General features: G+C 47.6%; 1 protein-coding gene across 1 annotated transcript in view; it reads left to right on the top strand.

Annotated features, from left to right (window-relative positions):
• Fhod3 (formin homology 2 domain containing 3) overlaps positions 1–24,278 on the top strand; it is a 224,969-nt gene that overhangs the window by 147,413 nt on the left and 53,278 nt on the right. Inside the window, exons 12-13 of the mRNA XM_029563291.1 lie at positions 2,474–2,685; positions 22,880–23,158. Of these exons, the coding sequence (XP_029419151.1) occupies positions 2,474–2,685; positions 22,880–23,158 (491 nt within the window). The remainder of the gene's footprint in view (positions 1–2,473; positions 2,686–22,879; positions 23,159–24,278) is intronic.

The raw sequence follows: 24,278 nt of genomic DNA, 5'->3' as shown, positions 1-24,278 counted from the left end.
GTCATGCAATGCCCGCAGAGGACAGAAGAGGCCATCGGATCCCCTGGGACTGGAGTTTCGGACAGTTGTTAGATGCCATGTGGGTGCTGGGATTCGAACCCGGGTCTTCTGCAAGAACAACCAGTGTTCTTAACCGCTGAGCCATCTCTCCAGCCCTGGAAACTCCTTTTTAAGTGGGCTGAGGTGGCTGGAAGCCTTTCATGCAAGGCCTCACTGTGACCCCCTGGACTCTGACCTTTCTGCTCTGGGATTCTCCTGTCCTGTGCCATCCGGATCCCTTTGGTCAGGCTTCATTCCCTGCCTGCTCCTTTCCTCTGTCGCAGGTGTGGGCTCTGTGTGGGAATGCTGTGCTTACCACTCCTCCTGGGAAGGCTGGGGCAGCACCCCTCACGGCCTGCCTTCTGGGAGGCCCCACCTCTTGACCTGAAAATCCTTTCTTTCATACGCTCCTGTTCTTTCTGTAGCCTGAAGGTCTCCGTGAGTGGCCTGAATTGAGCCCAAAGCTGCACTTTTTATTTCGTCTGGAGAGGTGGCTCTGTTAGCAGGGGAGTCCAGAGTGAGTCTTTCTGAGCAGGTTCATCCTCTCTCTCTGATGCAGCTGCTCAGCGCACCAGGCCTTGGGTATTAGTATGTATAACTGTCTCTGGTCTTCCTTCCCAGGAAGGCAGACTCACTGCTTGTGACAAGATCGGGTGTGCAGCCTCGGCCTCCTGGCTGCAGGTGGGCCTCTGTAGGTGTGTGGGGGGGACGTCTTTTGGCACCATCCTCCCCACAAGCTTTGCCTGCTTCCTGCCAGCCCGCAAAGGCAAGGCACTGAGGGAGGAACAAAGAGTAGTGATCTCCCTGTCCTCCCAAACCCTATTGCCTGCTTGTTGTGAGGTGCTGACTAAATATGCCCGGCAGTGAATGTTAAATGCCATCGGAGTTGAATGGGGTACATATCCCATATGAGTTCGGAGGCAAGACTGAGATTGCTTCCAACTGTGCTGGTCCAGGCTGACTTCACCAAGGGAGAAGTACGTGCCACTGTGGACTGAAGGGCAGCCTGCTTTCATGCTTGGGGAAGAAGGGGTAAAGATGAGAGACAGAGGAGGCCACACCCTCCTTAAGGACGCGATGAAGCGGTACATGCTTCTGTGTGTATGTGTGTGTGCATGTGTGTCAGCTCTGCATAGGCCAGAGAACAACCTTGGCTGTCGTCCCTTAGGTGTCACCTACCTTGTCTTTTGAGACAGGCTCTCTCAGTGACCTGGAGCGCATCAGGAAGGCTAGGCTGGCTGTCCAGCAAGCCTCAGGGATCTGCCTGTCTCCGCTCGGCACCAGACCCAACTTTTTACATGCGTTCCGGGGTTTGAACTCAGGTCCCCATAGTAGAAAGGCAAGCACTTTATCAACTGAGTCATCTCCCAGCTCCGGTGCACGCTTCTTAAACATACTGCTTTAAAGACTTGAGCCATGTCCTCTGCCTTTGCTATCCTGGAGAATTGGGAGTGTTACGTCCAGGGACTGGGGCAGGGTGTGGGGTTCTCTGGTGGCTGGTAGAGGCCTTGCTGGTGGGGAAGCACTGAAGCATCGAATCAGGCCAAGGACTGAGTGAGGGTCTCAGATAAATGTTCAGAGTTCAGCAGTGGGCAAGACAGGGCCCTGCTCTTCCTTAACTCATACATTTATTTCTACACAAATCATGGTGGGTAAAATTGGCAGACATTCAGAAGAGGCACATATCTCAGTTATTTTGGTCTGATCTATAAAGTGCTCCATGAGGAGGATGATTGAGAGCTGGCCTTAATAAACAGTCACTGGGTTCTGCCTGCCTGCGATGCAAAACAGATGTGTCTTTGTTCTTTTAAATTGACTTTGATGAATAAACTATATGTGACGTCAGGCCCGAGCTATTGGATGTCTGAGGCCTGCTCAGAAATATTTTAGAATATAAAAAAGTTTCCATGGTCGAAGCTGAAAGAACAAAGCAAATTCCAGTTGCGTTGCAGTGACTGTGAATCAGGTTCAGAAATTCCAAGAGGCCTCCATCCCAGCAGCCCCTCCTGGTATTTGGGAGCGCTGCTTCTCTCTACCACACAGAGGCACCCTCCCACTTCACAGCTGCAAGCTCCGCAGGGCTCTAGTTCTCAGCGGTCACTGCCAGGGCCTTGTGAGGGTCACCACTGGTAGTTTATTGTTGTAATTACTATTTGTACAAATGTGACTTAAAAGATGAAGGAGGATTCTATGGCAGTGATCTGGGTCCGGGACTGCGTGATGCTGCCATTCCCCCCAGCTTGCAGGGACCAGGCAGGGTTTTTAATCACTAGCTCCTTGGCTTTGCCGGTGCTCTTGGCAGACTGGCCCTCCAGTCAGCTCTGCTCCATGCATCAGGAAACCAGCTCACTCTGCAGGTGTTTCGGCCATAAACAAGCGTCAGCCAGGGGCTCCTCTTTCTTTTTACGGAAACCCTTTGGAATTTAACTTTCAGATACAAATACTTGGAGCAGTTGGCAGCCGAGACGCAGGAGAAGGAGCTGAGGAGCCGGAGCACCAGCCAGGGCAGAGCTGACCTGTCCCTGGACCTCAGCTTGTCAGCCACCGCTGCCTCGCCTGCCACACCAAGCCGGAGCCCTTCATCGGCAGACTCACAGGAAGCTCTCACAGTGCCGCCCCCCCCAGTAACGCTTCAGTACCCGCAAGGTGAGTGCAGGGAAGAAGTGGGAAACCTCACCCGTCATCACCAGACCGGCTTTCTTAGGGGTCCAGCATGCAAACTAACAGGAAGACAGCAGGACAGGTAAGTTTCAGGGTGTCTGTAAGCTGTGATGTCATAGAGCTACCAGAGATCTCCAGATCTAGAGGAAAGCAAAAATGATGGGTAAAAGTCATCCATGTGTGGTCATTGAAAAGTGAGAAGTTACAAAATAAGAATGACTTGGATGTGCCTAAGTACCAAGTTATGAGCTTTATACTTTATGATTTGTATGTATGTGGCTCTGCCCAGCAATGTGACCACTTGAATTTTCTTGGTCTAAGAACTACTGTCTCATTTTAAAATGATGGGGAATAGAATGAAAGCGAGCAGAGAAAATGTGGGCATAGTGACAATAGATGTTAAGTGCTAAGAAAAAAAACAGTGAAAAGTGCTGTAACATAGGATAGGTGAGTGTGTGTGTGTGTGTGTGAGAGAGAGAGAGAGAGAGAGGGAGAGCACATGCACAGGTGCATTTGAACAACCTTGTGTACAGGCAGGCAGGCAGGCAGGCAGGCTCTCCCTGGAGAAATTCTGCCTTAGCTTTACTTGGAAGAAACCAGCACTATTGTTCAGTGCAGCCTTGAGTGGCAGCTGTCTCCTGATTACTCTGTGCACTGTTCTGGGGGTTGTTTCCTTTCACATGAATACAGTGTGGCTCTTGGTCCCAGTTACTCACGCCACTAGCTCTGTTGGGTTTCACTGAGGGTTATGGCTTATAGCCTGATGTAGACTTAGCTGACTGAAGGCCACTGAGACACTAAACTTTTCACTCTAGAAAGGTTGACTAAATATGGCCTGAAGTTTAATTTAGGCAAGGCAGGACTCCATGACTTTAGAAGTCCTGGATATGATGGAATGACATTGTCTGTCCAAATTTTGCTGGCTCTCCTAGCTCTGGGGTTCATTCAGCGGGAAGGCTGGCTTCCCCCCAGCTTTGCATCACGTCTAGTTATTCCTCGTCCCCGAGCCATGGAGGATTGTCCCAGGCAGATGGCTCAGTCATAGATGAGTAATGTCGGTCTGAAATACTGAGACTCAGAGGATTGGGAAGACATTCTGTGACAGCTGTGTGCTTTCTAAACCCAGCCTTAGATCATTGTTTTATCTGCATTGTGGTTATTTCTAGGGCCAATAGAAAAAGTTTCCCTGGCAAAGTTGTGGATCAGCACTTAATCTTTTAACTCTGGCATGTACCTCTAGTTGTTTAGAGAGTGATGGTCGAAATTGATACACAGAACAGCCCCCAAGTGGAGAGGGAACTCGTGCTGCTTGCACTCAGATTTGTTTCTGTTCCAAAGAGAGAGAATTTTTAACACATTTTTCCAGAAATAGCTTGAAGCAGGTTACACAAAAATATATATACAATGAAGTTTAGGGGGCGGGTTGGAATAAGAAATCAAAGACCAAAAGATTTGCCAACATGGGGTCAACTTTGGTGAAATAATGATGGTTTCCATTAGCTCTGTTACTTTTTCAAAATCCTAATGAGTTTATTGGGCTTGCTAACAAAGCATAGGGTTATGGTTTATTTACAGAAGACTGGGCACCTCCCCCATTTATGACTGTGCTGGAAAGTCCACACTCAAATATAGATCCTGTGACTTCCCGACAGCCAAACAAAATGGAGAGAGGTGCCTCATGGCATCCTCACCTTATATATCCTTAGCTCCTCCCCCACATGCAGCTAAGGTGGACTGATTGGCGGGAGGGATAACTGACTCCATCAACTCCTTGAGGAGTGTGGGAAGGAGGTGTGACTATAGCTTTCTGGCATAGTGGTCAGAGGATACAGCTCTCAGATTTTTAATCCACTTGATGTTTGTGACAGAAGACAGTTCTTAAAGTAATGTGTCCAATTAGAGTTGAACTTGAGACCATACCATCTAATAAAAAAAATATTTCAAGCTCCCAGAAGAACATGGAAAGTACCTGTTTTGCATACATGCAAAAGTCCATATATGCTTGTTTTGATGCTTTCTGAAAGATAAATAGCAAATGTCATTTTCTTCTTCAGTGGAAGGATAAATCGAGACCAAGATAATGTCTGACTGAAACCACACTAGAGATGTGTGCATCCTTTCAGACGCAGGGCTTCAATTTGTACAACCAGGAACTTAAGATGCAACATCATGTAATGTTGTTTCTATCTCCCTAGAAAAAAATGGCTCTTTTCGGACATAGGAGAGCTGAGTGTCATATGTTGGTTAGCTGTAATCTGAATCATAGGAGCTGCAAAGCGTTCTGACTTCCCTGCCCTTAAATGCAAGTGGTTATTTGAATTGGGATGGGGAGACGGCTCAGTAAGTCGAGTGTAGACATGAGGACCTGAGCTTGCACCCAGAACCCATGTGACAGCTGGGTGCAGTGATGCACACATACCCTTTCAGCATTTGGGGTGCGGTCAAGACAGGAGAGTCTGTGGAGCCCCTGGTCAGTCAGCTCAGACAAATTGGGGAGCTCCATGTTCAGAGGGAGATCCTGTCCCAAAAACCAAAGTGGAAAAATGATAGAGGAAGACTACCCAGCACTGGCTTCTGGCTTCCACAGGCATGTTCACACACATGCGTGTGTACCAACACATACATATGCACAAACACTTGCACATATACACGTACAAATTGGAAATGAAAGTGTCTAAAAAGAACTTCCTAAGAGAAAGGTTTTCACAAAAATCGCTGAGACTGACTGCTGATTTGGGGGCTCTAGCCCTTTGGATAGAACTGTTGAGTCGGGGTGGTGAAGGCTAGGTGAAGCTTGCTCCAGAACATCCCATTACTCGTCTGTTCCTTCTACCAGATCCCATATTCAAATGTCCAAAGAAACGTTTTGCCTATCCCTAATGTTTACAGTATTCCAACATCTGGAGAAAGAATAAAACGTATAACCAGCATCCACATGTCATCTTGTTCCAAACACCTGGCACTGTGTGGTCCACATGTGCCAAGGTCTGACTCAGTTTTCACACTTGCTTCTTATGGGAGGGTATAACCATCGTGCACTCTGTGCCACTCCGCCCCTTCCTCTCCAGTGCTCTTGTCGAATATCTTGTCATGGGTTTGGGTAAGAGAGGAGAGAGCATCATTGTAGTTTCCGGAAGAGCAAATGGAAGGAAAGATTCATTCTGGCTCTTGCTGACACGGTGCTAGGAGCAGAATCCATGACTGTGCCTATCCCTGACAGTCTCAGCCACGTCAGGAGTCACGGGATTTGGGTTGTGCTTCTAATTTATGCCACACTGTCCCTTTACCTATTCTCCCCCCAGTGTCTGCACAAACCCAGCTTACATTTCAGGATTACATTGGTAAGAAAAAGGACTAATATTTATTTCTGAACTATATTTATCTCAAGATGATGGGCCGCTTTCTGGCTTCTTTGAGGCAGGGTCTCCTGCAGCTTAGACTGGGCCTCAGTCCCCCCATAGCTAAGGATAGCCTTGAATTCCTGATCTTTCTGCTTCTGAGCGTGTTTGGCATGTGCTGCCACACCAATTTAGTAATCTTTATTCAGATTCTGGATCACTTTGAAAAGCATAAGAGCCAGGCACAGTGACACATTCCTGTAATCCCAGCCCTGGGGAGGTAGAGGTAGGAGTATCAGGAGGTCAAGGCTATTCTCGGCAACATAGTAGACCCAAGGGCTACAAGAGGCCCTGTCTCAAAAAACTAAAAGAAATAAAAAGAAAAGAAAAAAAAATATATGAAAACATTAAAATTCCTTTTCTCCTCCATAAAATGCAGTTTTTAAGAAGGAAAGACCTAACAGTTAAACACTAAGAGCATTATGTGCCATCTAGTACGATCTTTAGCCCAAACCATTCTCAACTAAATGTGCTGTAACTTTGCGTAGAGGATGCCACTAACCCCCATCGTCAAGCCAACGTGTGAGGAATTACTTTTCCATCTGGCCCTCTCGAAGCTCACAGCAGATGTGTGTCCCCAAACTGCCTAGTCTTGGTGGTCATGGTCTGAATATTTTTCCTCTGTGTTAAACCAGCAGACCTGAGTGAGGAGACAACATCTGTATGTGTTCTTCGTGGCACTGTGCTGTAGTTCATGCAACCAGCATGGCAAGGCATCTCTCTTCATCCATTGCTTTGATAGGCTTTGTTTTATACTGAGCCCTGAAGGCTTGCATCAGAGTAGCTAATAAGTTTATTTCCTATTATTAGTCCAAGGAAGCTCACAGATGACTCTGGAATCAAATAAAGCTGTTCTCAGTAGTCAGGGGAAAAGTACAGTGTTCCTATTGGAGTGCATTTCATAAGTATGTTTTTGCCAGGTGTGGAGCTACTCGGGAGGCAGGGGCAGGTGGATCTTTGTGAGATCAAGCCCAGCCTGGTCTACATGAGGAGTTCCAGGCCAGCTGCGGTTACAGGGAGACTCTGTCTCAAAAAGACCAAAAAAAAAAAAGTTGTACAGAGGATTAAAATGAATAATATCTATGCCCATAAGTAAAGGCAATGTAACCAAGAGTGATGCTTAATCCAAATTGTTTTAATGGGATCTGGAGTCACCTAGGGCACGAACCTCTGGACATGTCTGTAGATTATCTAGATTAATTAGGTGGGAAGACCCACCTGCAGTGGGTGGCGTCATTCCATGGGCTGGGATCCTGGATGCCTTACCAAGTACTAGTATCCTCACTCTCTGCTTCCTGACTGTAGACACAGTGTGACCAGCTGCCTCAAGCTCGTTGCCAGGATCTCCCTACCGTGACAAACTCACTCTTGAAATGAACTAAAATGACCCTTCCTTCCTTCCTTACATTATTTTTGCGGGGTGTTTTGTTACAGCAAGGAGACAAGTAGCTAGCATACAAAGTGACCTGTTACTACCACATACATTGGATTCAGGGAATGTATCTCAAGGGAAACCACTCACCTGAAAGCCAGATGCTGTCGGTGGTCCCTGATGCATGTCATGGGTTGACTGCCCTTCTCTGGGGAACTGAAACTGTATTCCCACCTTACTCCTTCCCTCACATACACAGGAGCTTCCTGTGGCCAGGTGGAAAGGACTTCTCTCATGGAAGGAAGCTACTGTTGAGAGCTTATAGCTTTCGCCCATGAGCCTCACAATGGAAACATGCATGGTGGCTTTGCTATCTTTGCACACATACATACACTGAAATGAGACTTTAGAGATATGTTTAAAAGTTGGGCCATAATACATTAATTTTATGTCAGAAGAAATCCATTCAGCAGCGTGATTTCTTTTTTTACCTGTAATTGGACTCACTGTCTCTGAGGATACGCAATATGGCTGATCCAGTCATACATACTTGGAAGTATTTGCAGAAATTATTGACAATTGTTTACTGATTTTTTTTCCTCTATCAGATCCAAACATTTGAAGTTCTGGGATTAAGACAGTTTCTCAAAAGTGGAGACAAAGTGTAAACATAGATTTCTATCATGACATGCTATGTCTGTTTAGATGAGAGAACATTTTTCACGAGAGCATCCAGGCATCATCTTGGCTGTGGTCCTTGTTAGCACTGACTGACTGAGCATCTTGGCCATCTTAACAGTTGTGTGATGCTTGAGTCTCCTTCGGGTGTAGGTGCACTCCTAGCTCACCTGGTCCACATGGCACAAGGTGGAAGGGAACATCTGGTGTCCTGTTTCCAACTGGCCCACAGTAGTGGAGCATTGCCAATCATCAGCCCCGTGCTGCTGCGTTGTGAGCTTTTGTGCACCTTCAGTCTGGTGTTTCATGAACTGGCTGGAAACTTGATTCCTTGTAGTTCTGGGACTCAGGGCTGTTCTGATCCTCATTCCTCACCTGCCTGCTGCTACTTAATTCTATTTGGTTAGTTCGACCAGATCTTTCAGAAGCTCCATCAAAGGCTGCCACCCCTGCTGTGGAAGCTCACTGAAAGTGTCTGCACGTCCAAGTTCACTGCCTTTCCATTTCTCACTCCAAAAATGGAAAAAAAGGCAACAATGTTCTTGTTTGCTTGCTGGAGAGATTGGCAATTGCCCTTAGTGTTTTTCTTGTGCCATATTTTGACACACTGAAGTTCTGAGTAGATAGAGAATAAACCTCAAGTAAAGAGAAAGCCCCAAATGGCACTGGGAAGCTGGTAAAGATGATAGAGAACAATTGCCTCACCCTGCATCCCTGTTCAGCATGGAAGAAGCCAGAGTGGTCTGTGTCCCGATTCCCTATTGGCAATTTGGGTAACCCCTTCAGAGGGTGGTGTGATAAGAATAGGAGGTAGGAACTGGCTAGGCAGTTAGAGTAAAAAGACCCCAAAGAAAAGTAGCCAGTTTCTTGGCTAAAAGTCAAAATGTCCTTGGCCTTTTAACAACATACTCTGTTCCAAAGGCTAAAAATTTGGGAGCTTGTATCTATCCTTAAAAGATTTTAGGAATATCTTTTCAGAGGGGGGAATGTTAGAGTAGCCAAAAGCCCCATAAAAATAAATAAATCAGAAGAAAGTACATGAAGTTATCAGAAAAAAAGTGATAGGGAGATATGGGAGGAGTTGGAGGGGAGGGAGTGGGCATGGATTTGATCAAAACACCTTATATGTATGTATGAAATTCTCGATAAATTATTTATTTAAATAAAAGAAGATAGAGCATAAACCTCAAGTAAAGAGAAACCCCAGAACGGCACTGGGAAGCTGGTAAAGAGGGCATTTTCTGATCAGCCTTGTGGTTTCATGGACACTGTTGTCAAGAACTATGAAGACTCTCGGACTTTATCTTACTTGTAAGCTAATAAACTGCACCTCCAAGGATGCTGGCAGAAGACAGAACCCCAGCGTCAGAGGCAAAGAACGTATGTGTATAGCAACAGAAATAGCCAGACAGTTAGCACTTGTGCCATTTTCCCGCAGCCCTGGTTCCCATGGTGATGTGAGCATGGGCTGCTGATGCCCAGACATACACTGAGAAACCTAAAGAGAGGAGCTTTCATCTGGGGGAAGACACATTGTTCCCAAGGGGCAGTAAACACGCTTGCCTCCCATGACAGTGGACAGTCTCTCGTTCTCTCCCCGCTCACTTCTCTGTCGACATCCTTAGAAAGATACTCAACAGGAGCTCTCAGAACCTGTGCTTGAAGGAAACATGCAGGGTCCATGAACAGCTCTTATCCAAAATTAAAGGGTACTTTGCTTTTTGAGACTGAATCTCACTATGCAGCCCTGGCTGGCATGGAACTTGCTATGTTGACCAGGCTGGCCTCAAATTCAGAGATCCACCTGTCTCTGCCTCCCAAGTGCTGGGATTAAAGGTGTATGCCCCGACTCTTGCCAATGGCAATGATTTTACCCATGGATTTTGTATCTTAAAGTCTGCATAGTATAAACAAAAAATTCATGTTTCAAGTAACAACTTGCTTGTATTTATTTAAGAAAAACAAATGACAGAGTTGAGAGGCCATGCCTGCAGCAGGGGATTATGAGAGATGTGGGTGCTTTTTTATCCAGCTTGGGAACTGAGGCTCCACACTTCCAGGTGCAATCAGGAGGCTCCGTGAGTTGGCACAGGGATTTCTTCAGTGTTTGGCACTTGGGAGTTTTAGCCAGTGACCAAACCTTGCAGGGACAATGGATAGCAACCCCAGGTTCCTCCTGGACCCTTCTCTGACTTAGGCCCTTATACTACAAGGCGATCGCCACCACCTCTACTTTTCCTTCAGCATCCCTGCCATCCCCCTGCTTCCCCATCCCCCCATCCCCACTCTATTACATTTATACAAAGTGATTCAAAGCCTGCAATGTAGCCGTATTTCCCCGCTGGTTTTCCAGGCCCTAAAATCTGCTTTTGAGGGTTCAGGGACCCTGAAATGCATTTTGCATACGCCTCAAGGCAGGTGTGTATCTTTGAGACTTTCTAAGCTGGAGCTTTTCTGAGAACGGTGCCTTTGCAGATAGATACACTAGAAGGTTCTAGAAGCTGTCTGTTGACTTTTTGGATACATCCTCTAGACAATTTGAGAACTGTGCTGTTTGCCTGCCAGGTCCTCCCCATGTCTCGTCATTTCCCCGTCATTGTGACTTGTGTTTCCGAGTTGGTTACAGTCTTACCCTGACTCTTCTTCCTCCCTCTGTGTGGTGGGATTTTCCAAAGGCCCTGCCAAGCCCCTCTCTTTTCACACCACAGCTTCTCCCCCAACCCTCTCATGCCCACCTCTGACTGTTAACTTCCTCTGTGTGCAGAAAACTGTCCCGTCTGTCTTTACCCCTGTCCTTTTTAGTTTTGGAGTCTCTCTCACTTCTTCAGATGTCTCCACCCAAAGGCCCCTTAGACACTCAAGACTTGACTGGTGCCTTAATAGACTGTGTCACTTAAGCATAAGCTGCCATACCAGACATGCTCAGACCTTCTAGTCCTCATCTGGGAAGGGCCATCTCTCTTGGCTTGATCATTTGAGCTGGGAACTGACCTAGAAATTTTGTCTCCAACATATATGGCCCCATTGTGTAATGGTTAAGATCCTCTTAGACTTTGAAATTTTGGCTCCTTCCTTAATACTCAGTCCATATCCAGTCAATCATCAAGTATTTCACCCCTTTCTCACAAGTCAGCCCCTCCCCTCTCTCTCCATTACCTTAACCCTGGTCTTACCCTAGCCATCTCCCATCTGGACCATTCCAGCTGCTGCCAATAGATCTCACAGCCACCAGGTTCTTCTCAGCAACCCAGTCCTCTCCCCCAAATCACATCCGTACCTCTAAAATGCCCTGGTGGCTCTCCATCTACAGCATACTTATAGCTTAAGTGTACTGAAGTGTTCAGCACTTGGGCATTGGACACCCTTTCGTTTTTGGTCCCTGTCAGTCTTTTACCAGCACAATACCTCCGATATTGTATGTTCCCCACCGAGCCATGATTGGTATCTGAGAAGAACCTAGTTCCCATGGGCATGCCTCTGTACATGGGGCACCACCACCCTTGGTGTCCACTAGCCACCTGTCCATTCAGAGGAAGCATCTTCTCCTGTCCAAAGTGGCCTTTGAGTCTTCTCCTTCTTTGCATTCTGTGCACAGCTGGGACACAGAGCATATTGGGTGCTTTTCTTGTTATGACAAAGTACCTGCCAAAAGCACTTAGGAGTGGATTTGTTTCAGCTCACAGTTTGAAGGTGCAGTCCAGCACGGTAAGGAAGTCAGAGCAGCGGGTATACAAGGCACCTGGTCACATTGCGTTCCTACTCAGGAAGCAGAGATTGATCAATACTGGCACTCAGATTGTTTTCTCCTTTGGATTCAGTCCAGGACCCCAACTCTTGGGATGGTGCCACCCACAATTAGGATGAGTCTTCCTTCCTCAGTTCACCAAATCTTGACTTTCCCTCACAGACAGGCCCAGAGGCTCATCTCCCAGGTAATTCTCAATCTTATCAAGTTCACAGTCAATATGAACCATTACACAGAGCATCTCTCAACAGTCACACACTGGAAGTGCTCAGAAGGGAGCAGAATGATGTCACCTGGGGCAAAGCAGCCGTTCAATGCATGTTTTATAAGTTGGCAGATAAACCAGAAAAAGCACATTGTCCACCAAAATGGCTATGGTTCTTGGTTCAGAAGGAAATGGATGCCATAGACCATGCATCAAGAACACATCTCTGGCTTCCCAGGATAATACTCCATAGCAACAGAATGCATGATGTTGGCCGGAGAGGGCAATTTGCAGAGTACTGACAAATGTCCCTAGACAACTTCTTTGTACAGATCTAGGAACACTAACAGTAGAAAGCTGAAAGGATTTGTGACAAATTGATAGTTAAAATATTATTTAACCATCTTTTAAGATGCTCCCTTGTCCTAATCCAGTCAACTGCTGTAGCAGAACACTGGACTGGAAGCTCAAGACTGAGAACCACGTTACTGAGCCCCAGAAACACTCCTGCTTCTGCCTCCTCAGTGCTAGGGTTATAAGTACATACCACTATGCTCAGCTTTATTTATTTACTTATTTATTTTTGAGACAGGGTAGCCCCAGCTGGCCTGGAACTCACTGTGTAGAACAAGCTGGCCTTGACCAATGACTTTCATGTTAATTCCAAATTTTCCTTCTGTGAGTCCATTTGCTAACAAGTACAGACAAACCGCCTTAGGGCGACTGCAAAGCTGCATCTAGGAATGACCATACCTAAGCAGGGAAAGGCTCTTTAGGGGAGAATGTGAACGTGACATTTCCAGCTGTACCCTGTTCTCTGGCCGTCTGCTTCGATCTGGTCAGAGTCTCCTGGCAGGAAGAGCCAGCATCTTCCTCGGCTGCCAGCTGCCGCGCTTTAATGCCTTGTTGCATTCAGAGACAACTTTAACCTAGAAATGCTTTGGGGAAGATAATTTTTTACATCTGAGTTTCTTGTGCCCTAGCACAGTACCTCATATGTGACAGATGAATGAATGAATTTTGCCTTTAGTCACAGCAGAAAATCGATTTGCGAGTAACTGCATCTTGAGGAGCCTGAAAAAGCATGTTGGTTTAAAGAGAAACCCTCATTTGCTGGGCATTACCATTCAGGACTATCCATTTTAATGTTCGTGTGCTGCTTGGTGCCTCTGTCCGAGGCTGGACCGCGGCTACAGGGACTGTTGGAAGCACTGTGGTTTGGGGATGTATTCATTCTCCAGAAAGGCTAATTTAAGGACAAGTGAGGATTGGAGTCTGTCCCACTGAACATGTTGGAACCAGAACAGCAATTGTGTGTAGGACTTTAGGAAAGACATTTACCCAGCTTAGAGGATGTCTCCATAGCCTAGTACTTTGGGTCACATCATCTGGCTTCAAGATAACAATATGGAAATAAATAAGGCAATGATCTGGGACAGCTTTTCACTCTCTGTTTGTAGTGTAAAACAGAATATTCATTGTGTGTTCTCAGGCACATAGTAACTGAACCAGCGACTGGACGCTGCTCTCTTATTCTGTGCTGTGACAGCGGCAAACTCATCTGAGAAGCAAGAGGGGAAGAGAAGTTATATGTACTAAATGATGTATAATATATGACATATTGCATATGTATGGGCATCTGTGTACTTACAAGAACACATGTGCATGCTCCTGGGGGCCAGAAGTCAATATCAGGTGCCATTCCTCAGGTACCATCCACCTTGTTTGTTAAGACAAGGTCTCAGTGGCTCAGTGATTAGGCTAAACTGCCTGGCCAGAGAGCCCCAAAGGTCCTCCTGTTTCTGCCTCCCAACCACTAGGAGTATAAGCACATATCACTATGCTCAACAATTTTTGTTTATTTTTGAGACATGTCTTCCTGTAGCCCCAGCTGACCTGGAACTCACTATGTATACCAGGCTCACAGAGATCCACCTATCTCTGCCTACTTAGTGCTAAGATTAAAGGCATGTACCACCATACTACCATGCCTGGCAAGACTCCCTTTTTATGTGGGTTCTGGGGATTGAACTCAGGTCTTCATGTTTGCATGCATGGTAGGAACTTCATGAACTAAGCTGCCTCCCCAGCCTGTGCGCATATGTTACTGTGTTTGTACCCAGGACTTCCACATGTGGTAGCCAAGCACTCTCCCACTGTACTTGCTGTATTTCCAAACTAGAAATGATCATGTGATGAACAGTGCCGTGTTCCTGATCTTGCCCGACAGCTGTACTTGCACTTGGATAAGGCTGGTGTCAGGGTCCTAGATCGGCTTCAGGTGCGGCTGCTGTCATCGTTTCATGAGCTTTTCCTGATGTCTGTGTATCTTTTTGAGTGTGACTAATATGCAGAATTGTATGTGGTTTTAGAGTGTAAGAGTTTGGACTTGGGGATTTCATAGCCCATAAGTGCATGGCTAGAATTTTGTGGGGAATTCCACTGAGGCTAAATGAGTTCCCTGATTGTTGGAACTGTAGAAGGGGGTTATGGGATATACAGTGACACCTTCCAAAGGGACCTTAGAGGTGACTTAGACCTGAACCTCTTTGGGCATCTGGCTTTAAAATTTAAGGACAAGACTGGGCTTAGTTTTGAAGACCTGTAGATGAATGTAGATTAATGTGCAGATTAACTATCAGAAACAGTCTTTTGCAGGTATCAACATGCTAGTTTCATGAAACTTGGGTAGCTGAGTTTACATTCATGCTAATGGGGGCACTGCTGTGAGCAGTAGATTCAGGGTGATGTTACACTCTGGGGGGGGCACTTGGGAGTATTTGAAGACATCTTTGGTTGCCACAAAGGTGGGAGGGACATGGGGCTGATGCTAAGGGTCTCTAGTGAGTAGAAGCAGGGGCTACATATCCCATCATGCACAAGACCATGTCCTACAACAAAGAATTATTTGGCCCCAAATGCCCATGGCGCCAAGGCTGAGAAAGCCTGCTTTAGATAAATCTTAGTGAGCAGCTTAGACCTGGCCCAACACCAAAGGCAAAGTCTAAAGAATTTTCAAAGTTGTGAGTTTTTTCTCTTGGGACGTTTTTCAGATTTATGTGATTAAACCTCAAGTCTAAAGACGATGGTGTTAGTTATTAGCTCTGAACCAGGGAGGTCCCTGGAATCTGTGCAGCTTGGAGCAGCTATTCTAGAACTGGCTGGCCCAGCCTTGGGTTTCATAAGACCTGCCCAAATGCCAAGCTCTAACAGTCACTAAGACACTACCACAGACTGAAACTGATTGAAGTCTCCCAGAGAGTCATTCAATCTAGATGTTTCTAGCACCCCTTTATCTCCGGGAAGAAAAATCACATGACAAGAAATTATAATTGGACACTGGGCTCTGCAGTTGGGGACAATGATGAAAGAAACAGCATGTCCATGTCCACTGTGTGTTGTTGTGTGTTTGAGGAGATGTTACCCAGGGCTCAGTCAGCCCCATGCAGTGCCATGTGATTAACAGTGGGACATTTGGGCAGGCCAGGCCCATCTAGGTTTGAGTCCTGGCTCTCTTCCATGAGCTATGCTTGTCAGTGAAGTCCTGCGTGAAGTCAGTGGTGCAGACTCAGGGGAGGTGTTCGGTGTGGGGCTGTTTGCAGAGATGGGGTTGAGGGAAGGGCCAAAGCACCCAAGAAAGCAGCTGGGGAAAGCGGGAAATGTCCTCCAATCTAGGCCCGATGGAACATGGTGAGTGACTGGGAATCAATAAAAGCCATAGGCAGAGGACAGAAACCACAGGATAGAAACAGTGCGCCTGACAACCTGTGCCAGCTGGGTCCATGTGCACAGAGCAGGGTGTAAGTATCCCAGTCCCTTTGTCTTTGCTGGCCCCCCAGAAGTGATGGGCAGCCAAACACAGACAGTGCTCCTGTAGAGCCTTCTAAGACAGGGAACAGTCTAGGGGGGCAGCCTGAGAGTATTCAGCTTGCTAGGTTGCTCGCCCTCTCTGGAACATGCTTTCTCCCTTCTCACATGGGGATATGAATCTTTACATCATAGTGTGGGCCTGGGAACCAAATATGGTGGCATTCCTGAGCTTCCTAGCACGACCTGCGGGTGAAAAAGACAGTAAGTACAAAGGAACTTTAATTTTTACTTCATTTAAGGCAAAGCAGGGCTCAACATCCAGCAAGGTCTTGGTGACCAGGTGAGACGTAGTGGTGGGCTTTTGGAGGGGCAGAGATAAGATGTTGGGCGTGCCTGGGTGACTTCGGAGCAAGGGAGGAGCTGCAGACATGCTCAGGTCTTCCTCTCCCTGTCTGTCCAGTTCTGTGATGTGCATGACAGGGTGGCCTTTTGTATTCCCAGGACAGAGAGCCAGGCTCCCCCTCTTTCTCTGGCTTCCCATGTCTGTGAAATCCCCTTTCGAATTCCCAGCCCCTCTCACTCCTGAAATGTCTTGTTTCTCTGGGGCGAAGAGGCCCTTTCGGGGTCAGTGATATGGCTCAGCAGGTAAAGGAGCTTGCCACACAGGTCTGATGACCTGAGTTCAAGTTCTAGAACCATTATAAAGGTGGAAGGAGAGAACTGACTCCACAGAGTCCACAGAGTCAGTTCTCTGAGCCTTAGGTGAACACATGCGTCTCTCTCTCTCTCTCTCTCTCTCTTGCTCTCTCTCCTCTCTCTCACTCTCCTCTCTCGCTCCCACCTCCCTCTCTCTAGGTTATGAGAAAAGGGGTAAATCCCATACTTTGGATTTTTCTTGGTGGATAGGAGGAGATCGTGATTTTTTGTTCTCTCTCTCTCTCTCTCTCTCTCTCTCAGTGCTGCCTGCCTCCTGACTTTAGAGTACCACGGGCCTCTTCCGTCTTACTCTATCTTCCATTTTGCATAAATGATCCATTCCCTTTCCTTTCACTGAGTTTAATTTTGTTTTGGTTTCTTAATTTTCCTCCTCTCTGATAGCCCTCCTCTCAACCTTGAAGTCTAATTTCAACCCTCAGAATCAGGTCAATGTGCTTCTGGCCAAGCACATTTTTCTGGTCTTTGCTAAGTAGGTCCTGGCAATACTGAACTCTGGCCGTCTGCTCCCTCGGGCTGTGGTCCAGTGAGACACAGCCAGTGTGGGCTCCTTGAATGTCACCAGCCCCTCCTTGCTGTGTTCTCCTTCTTAGTCCAGCATCATGCCCCTCACTGGAGAAGGCTGCCTGGCCCCAGCCCAAGCCCTTCTTGTGTTCCCCCTCCCCTGGCAAAGCCCCTGAGGTACAGGCAGATCTACATGTCTTTCTTCCATCCAAGGATGTGACAGACAGCTGCATGGAGCCCTGGTCTCCCTGCCCTATATGTGTGGATCAAGATTACCTTGAGGGTGGTGCTAGGGGGATCCTGACAAACACATGCTAATGATGAAATATGCTGCCCCTTCTGCCCAGCCCTTGGCATGACACCCCATTAGCACTTGTGCTATTCTGGCATATTCTCTCTGTCTCTCTGTCTCTGTCTCTGTCTCTGTGTGTGTGTGTGTGTGTGTGTGTGTGTGTGTGTGTGCACGTAGGTGTCTTCCTCAGTAGTTTTCTACCATATTTTTTGAGACAGGATCTCTGCTCACTGATTTAGCTAGACTGATTGGCCACTGACTGCTAGAGATCCACCAGTCTCTGCCTCTCCAGCACTGGTCTATGGATGTGCATCACCACCCTGGATTCTTATGTGGATGTTAGAGATCCATGATTACACAGCAAGCACTTTACTGACTGAGCTGTGTTCTCTCTCTCTCTCTCTCTCTCTCTCTCTCTCTCTCTCTCTCGCGCGCGCGCGCGCACGCTCACTCTTGATCTTTCGCTCTTGCTTTCTAGCTCTCGCTCTCTCACTCTTGCACTCTTTCTCTCAGACAGGGTCTTGAGACAGCTCAGGCTGGCCTTAAACTCACTGTGTAGTCCTGCATGACTTTGAACTTCTGATCCTTCTGCTTCTGCCTCCAAATGGCTGGAATTACAGGCACGCACCACCACACTCAGTTTTATGTGGTTCTGGGGATGGAACACAGGACTTGGTGCATGTTAGGCAAGTACTCTACCAACTGCGCTCCATTCCCCAGCCTCTGTCTTGGCTTCTGAGGGTCGTCACAGAGCCTTCCCTGTGGAACATTCATGAGGATCTCAGCAGATGCTTCATGAGAAATGCCAAATACACAAATGGCTTCCGGCTCTCCCCTCAGACAGGAACCTGACCCCCTCCACCAGATGATGTCTGTGAAGGAACATGCCCCAGCGTCCCCTGCAGTCGCTGACCCCTGCAGTCAGTGCTGGGCTCTTATTTGTGATCTCCCTCCTTGGAGCTGCCTTGACTGCTGTTGCTTCTTTCGCCTCAGTCTTAGCACCTGCAGTGCTTGCTTCCTGGCTCTACTTCTGCCCTGACCAGAGCCTCTCCCAAAGCTTCAAAGCATGCCTGAGCTGTTACTGCAGAGAGTGTGCAGAGGCCTGACAGCGGTGTAGACAGGGGACCTTGCAGACAACATGGCCCCTTTCGACCTGAAGCAGCCATCACTGTCTCAAGATAAAGTCCCAGATCCTGGTCTCATTGTGCAAGGCCAGCCAATCCAGCCCTGCATGGCTGTCCAACTCCCTTTGCATTTGGAGCTCAGCCTTACCAGACAGCTTTGGCTTCTTACACACACCGTGAGCTCCAGGTCTCTGTGTGTGTGCTTCCCCCTGCTGAGAACAAGCTCACAACCGCTTTTACCTCTTTAACGCCACCTCATTCATGGAGACTCTACTTAAATGTCCTTTTGGCATAGAGACTTAATAGATCCCCTCTTGTGAAAGAGCCTTGCTATACTGTCCCAGAGCACTTTGCTTTTGATGTCAGACTGTGTAATGTGATGGAAAATGTTTTATATTGTGCGGTAGGAGCTGGGTGACAAGCACTGCCCTGCACTCATTGGACACTGGGGCTTACCTGTCAAGCCATGCAGGATTTTAGGATCTCTTTGGCCCTGTGCAGATGTCATGGCCTGTCTACACATTACCACTAACATTGCCGTTGGACTGGAGAATTGCTTGTTAACTACAGGGATGAGGTGTAGCCAGCAGACGAAAACCCTATTTTCACCCCCTAGAGTTAATGAGGACCTTGTTTGCTGCAGACTACAGGCTCCCGTGGCTCCTCTGTATCCTGTGGTTTCTGGTCATCTCTTCATAGGTCGACAGGTCTGTTATAGGAACAGTGACCCCAAAAGAATGGTTGTTTGTGAGGGAGGTGCTGGTAAGGGAGTATGTGATTAAAAAGGCTGGAGGGGGGTTGGAGACCTGGCTCAGCAGTTAGGAACACTGGTTGTTCTTGCAGAAGACCCAGGTTCAAACTCCAGAACCCACATGGCAGCTAACAGCTGCCCTTAACTCCAGTCCCAGGGGATCTGACAGCTTCTTCTGACCTCCTTGGGCATTGCACAACATGGGTGCACTTACCTATATGCAGGCAATACATGCATACACATAAAATAAAAAATTAATTATTTTTTTTTAAAAAAAGGCTGCAGGGAGAGCATTCTAGAGCTTGGCATGGGCTCTCTGGTCGTCACAGGGCTCTCCTATTGACCAGAAGTAACAGGAGCTTTGTGAGATAGTGCTGGTCCCAGGACCAGATGGAGGCTCTCAGAAGAAGATGTGGCCCTCAGGGAATGTTTGCCCTGACTGTTGCTGTATTTAAGATAGCTGGAAGAGGGTACTCCTGTGAGCCCGATACCTACACTCCAGATCTGCCTGTCTCACATACCATTGTGACTCCTGCAGATGGGGCTTTATAGTCTGTGTCCCTACTGTGTTATAAGCTCTCTGAAGGCAGGAGTGTGTATGGAAGTGGGACATCAGTGTTTGCTTATGGGAACAAGCCTCTGCTCATCTTTATTGCCTTGTTTCTTGATCTTTTGCTTGTTTTGCTTTACTTAAGTGTGAGACCATTACTTAATTTGTTCATAATTAGGACAGCTTCACACGCCACAGCTTTGCAGTCAGACCCTCTGGACGCTGAGTCCTGTGTTCTGGGCAGGAGGTAGCTTTGGAGATGACTACCTCCCTGGTAGTCATGAGAAGAAATCCCTTAGTGTTTCGAATCATGGATGCATGTGTCAGCCTCTATGAAGTTAGACTCTGGTAGCATCGAGCCGTTTCTTGTCAGGAATGTATAGATCTAGCGTTTGCACATCCGTTGCCACACCTGTCCAGGTGACCCTCAGCCAACCTGGGAGGGCTCAGTTGCTGAATCCTGTGGTTTAAATGGAATGAGACAGCACAGGGGGTCCGTACCAACTCTAACCAAGCATCCGGCAGCCACACACCCTCCCTTCTCTGCATGCTGAATTTCTCAGGGCTGGCAAGCTGGCCTGGCTTGCCCTGCCAGGGACAGAGCCAGCCATGGGGAGGCACCCTCACCAGGGTCCCCCACATGCTTGCCATGAATGCCCAAGTGCATGCCACATGGTAGGCTGTTGCAAACACATTTTTGCTTTGATGTGGCTATTCTGAAATAAGTGTGTACACACACATGTTTTCTGTCAACCTCATGATGACACTGCCATTGCTCAAGCAGGCTTGTAAAGCGCGTGGACGCTTCTATCTCTCTGCTGAAGACTGTATCATCAAATGAAAAAGAAATTCCCTTCCACACCCAAAAGGACTTCTCTGAAGGGAAGAGAAGTCTTTCGAGTTATGAAGCCTGGGTGTTGCTTTTAAGGAACGGTGGATGACATGCCTATTCTAGGGCACGTGGGCTCACGGGGCTATCCCTTTGGCGGCTTCTCGCTACTACTAGCCCTGGCATTTTGGAAACTGGGATCTCATATCTATTCCTAAAGACTTTTCTCTAGGGATAGCCTCTGGAATCTTGGGACACAGGTTCCCTTGCTAGAGTCAAGCCCCCAGGAATGATGCATTACATGGCACCTAGCCCTAGACAGGCAGAAGGAGAGGTCCTCACTCCTCTACCCCCAGTTCCAAGGCTTCTTCTCTGTGATGATTGGAACTTTCCCAGAACCACAAGAGTGGAGTTTCATCCTTTACACCCATCCTCTCCCTCCCTGCCCACCTCCCTGCTCCACTCTCAGAAGTGGGGGCAGGGATGTGCGTGCTCTCCCCAGTGATTCCTGGCAGAATGGCTTCTTGCTGAGCTGATGGTGGCTGGGCTCTTTGCCCAGTGAGGACTGAGTTTTCTTTCCCTGTGGTAAAGGCAGAGCTTGGCTTACTAAGAGGCTGGGAGGCTGGGAAGCTGGCTCTGCATACCCTGTAGCCAGGTCTCCAGGGTGCCACCAGAGAGAGCGAGCTACCTGCTGCCTACTTACTTCTGTGGAGTCTGAGTAGGTCTGAATTTTTTTCTCACCTTGAGCAGTTTGTGTGACATGAGCACACGCTCTTCTGGTGTACTGGCAGAATTCTAGCACCACAGCCTTGTCCAACCTGGGGTTGGGGGAGGGGCGGTGCTGTCGGGAGTGACCCTCCCTTCTGTAGCCTGTCTATGTGGTGTTTGGCTGGAGGGTTTTGTATTTGCAGTCATTTTGTTACAGGTCCAAAGCTCACAGCTGAGAGCTTTGATCAACAAAATCAGGCTTAAGACAGATGAGTTGTTTCCCAGCTCCATGGAGCAGCACATGACTAAGAAAGGGAATGTTTTACTTTGGGCCAAATATCAGATTTCTAGTCTTCATAGGTTTACAAATAGGCCTATGCCCATGAGTGGTTCTTTTATCTTTGTTGTTGTTGTTAACTTAGGTTTCTGTTTGTTTTTATTTTGTTTAGACTTTCACTCCATAGCCCAGGCTAAGATCTGGAACTCACTATGTAGCCCAGGCTGGCCATAAACATCCAGTGATTCTCTTGCCTCAGCTTATCAAGTGCTGGGATCACAGACATAAGTCATCAGCCCAAGACTTATTTTTAAAAATAATTTTATGAAGCAAAGTTGGCGTTATTAAGAAAAAATTTATTTAATACAGACTTAAGGACATATACTAAGGGAGAGAGAAAGACATCTAAGAAAAGTATAGCCAAGTATAGGCAGGGGTTTCTTGAGAGGTGATGTGTTTAAACAATTTCATAGTCACAGGGCAACTTCGAGTTGTAATCAAACTGTATCTGAGCAGAGAGTGATGGGCCCTGCTGGGTTTCAGAAAACTCCAGGCTGCTGCTTCTAATTGGTTTGATTCACTATGGGTTTTGCTGTTTTTCCCGTGGGGCCCAAAGGACCACACATCTGTACTCTACTGCTGTGTAAGAAATGACTGCAAACATCATGGCTGAAAATAGCACCATGTGTTGTCTTACATTTTCCCAATATGGCTCAGCTGGGCTCTTGTGGCCAGCAGGGCCCTGATCAGGAGGTCGGGGAGGGTCACCCTCCAGGCTTGCTCAGGGTGCTGCCTTGTTCTTGTATAAGTGAGGTCCCTGCTTCTTGTTGGCTGTCAGCTAGGGCTTACTGTCAGCTTCCAGAGGTCACCTGCATTCCTATCATGTGGCCCTTTTCATCTGGAAAGCCAGTGTATACATGGGATCCTTGAGTTCTTAACTTCTCTGACCTCCTTTTCTGTTGCTATGGACATCTCCCATTTCAGAGGCTCCTGTGATAGAAGCTGGCCAGCCTGATCATCTCCATATTGTGAAATTCATTGACCTGGACTTTCATGCCATCTTCCAGTCCTTTCCATAGCAGTCATACACCATTAGCATTTAACTGAATAAACACAGACCAGGACTCATTGGGGGGTGGGGGGTCTCTCTAGGTTTTCCCCAGAGGAATCAACCCCAGGAAATCCCTGTCATCAATGTAATCTCTTCTCTTGTCCCCACCAGTAGGTGCCAAGGATCCTGAGCCTGAACTGGAGGCAGAGGTGGCACAAGCTGCTGATGAAGGCAGCCGGGACGTAGCCTCTGCCCACAGGGGAGCAGAGAGCGAAAGGGAGCAGGTGCTGGAGCCAGAGCCTGAAGAAAGAGTCTCCCTGAGTGAAAAAGAGAGGCAGAATGAGGAGGTGAATGAGAGGGACAACTGCTCTGCCTCCAGCATCTCGTCCTCCAGCAGCACCTTGGAGAGGGAGGACAAGGAGGACAAGCTCTCCAGGGACAGGGCAACTGGTAAATGCACCCCCTTCTCCACCTACAGAGGCCCTGTGTGCTAGAGCCTGGCAATAGGGCAGCTCAGCTCCTCAGCTTGTCACCTACCCCACACTGACAGCCAGCAGCTGCCTCCCAACCCCTAGAAAGCTGGCTCTGAATCCCCTGACGGTGTTGTGCTGTCTCTTACTTCCGTGGGGGCCAAAGGGGCCGAGATAATGGAATTGTATCGAGGAATGAGGTAAAAAAGGAAAGTAGCTCCTTTTCCTCTCTCTATAGCAATGATCAAAATAATAAGGGGGGTCCTGTCAGTTTCCAGCTGAAGGTTACAGCATATTATGTAGTCACCTCTTCTCTTAGAAGACTCTTTTGAAGGAGGTACATAAAACCATGACCAGAATAGATGTATGAAACAAATTGAAATGAGTATTTATAAGGCACCATGTTTTACAGTGCAGGGAGAGAATCTGACACACTGGAACACACCGGCTTTAGGGTTTTATACTCAGGACCACTCTTTACTATAACCTCTGTGCTTTTCCTTATGGGCCTCCTTCTTTTCAGTAGCATACCTGGAGTGTATCCCGTTCACCATGCATGGGAACTTTACACTTAGGGACTGAGTAGAAGACTGGATTGCTGATTTGGCCCCTAAGAACCTCACCAGGGCTTAGAGACTTGCCTCAGAGGGGTCATCTATACCACCTGTGGCACCTTTGGGTTTGGATTTCTCACCCATGCCCTGTAAGCTGTCAAGATGGTGGAATGCTGCCTTCCTCAGCATCCCTCACGGTGGCATGGACTATTGGCCAGCCTTCATCAAGCCACACACTAGGGCACATACTTAAGCCCCAGAGCTCTGCAAGGACTTGCCATTCGGTGCTGTGTCCAACCCAAGTTTGAAAACGCATCGTCTCTGAAGCACAGAAGGGAGAGTCAGTGGGTGAATAAGTGAAGGCATGAGTGAATGAATGAAACAACTCCCTACAGATCTGTAAATGACTTAGTCTAAAATGTTTGTTGCTGGCTGGGCGTGTAGCGCACCCCTTTAATCCCAGCACTCGGGAGGCAGAGGCAGGTGGATCTCTCTGAGTTCAAGGCCAGCCTGGTCTACATAGTGAGTTCCAGGACAGCTGGGGCT

The sequence above is a fragment of the Nannospalax galili genome, unplaced genomic scaffold (genome assembly GCF_000622305.1).
Source record: "Nannospalax galili isolate Female #2095 unplaced genomic scaffold, S.galili_v1.0 scaffold15, whole genome shotgun sequence".
NCBI lineage: Eukaryota > Metazoa > Chordata > Mammalia > Rodentia > Spalacidae > Nannospalax > Nannospalax galili.
The sequence above is the reverse complement of the archived record's forward strand: the minus strand, read 5'-3'. Positions and strand labels throughout refer to the sequence as shown.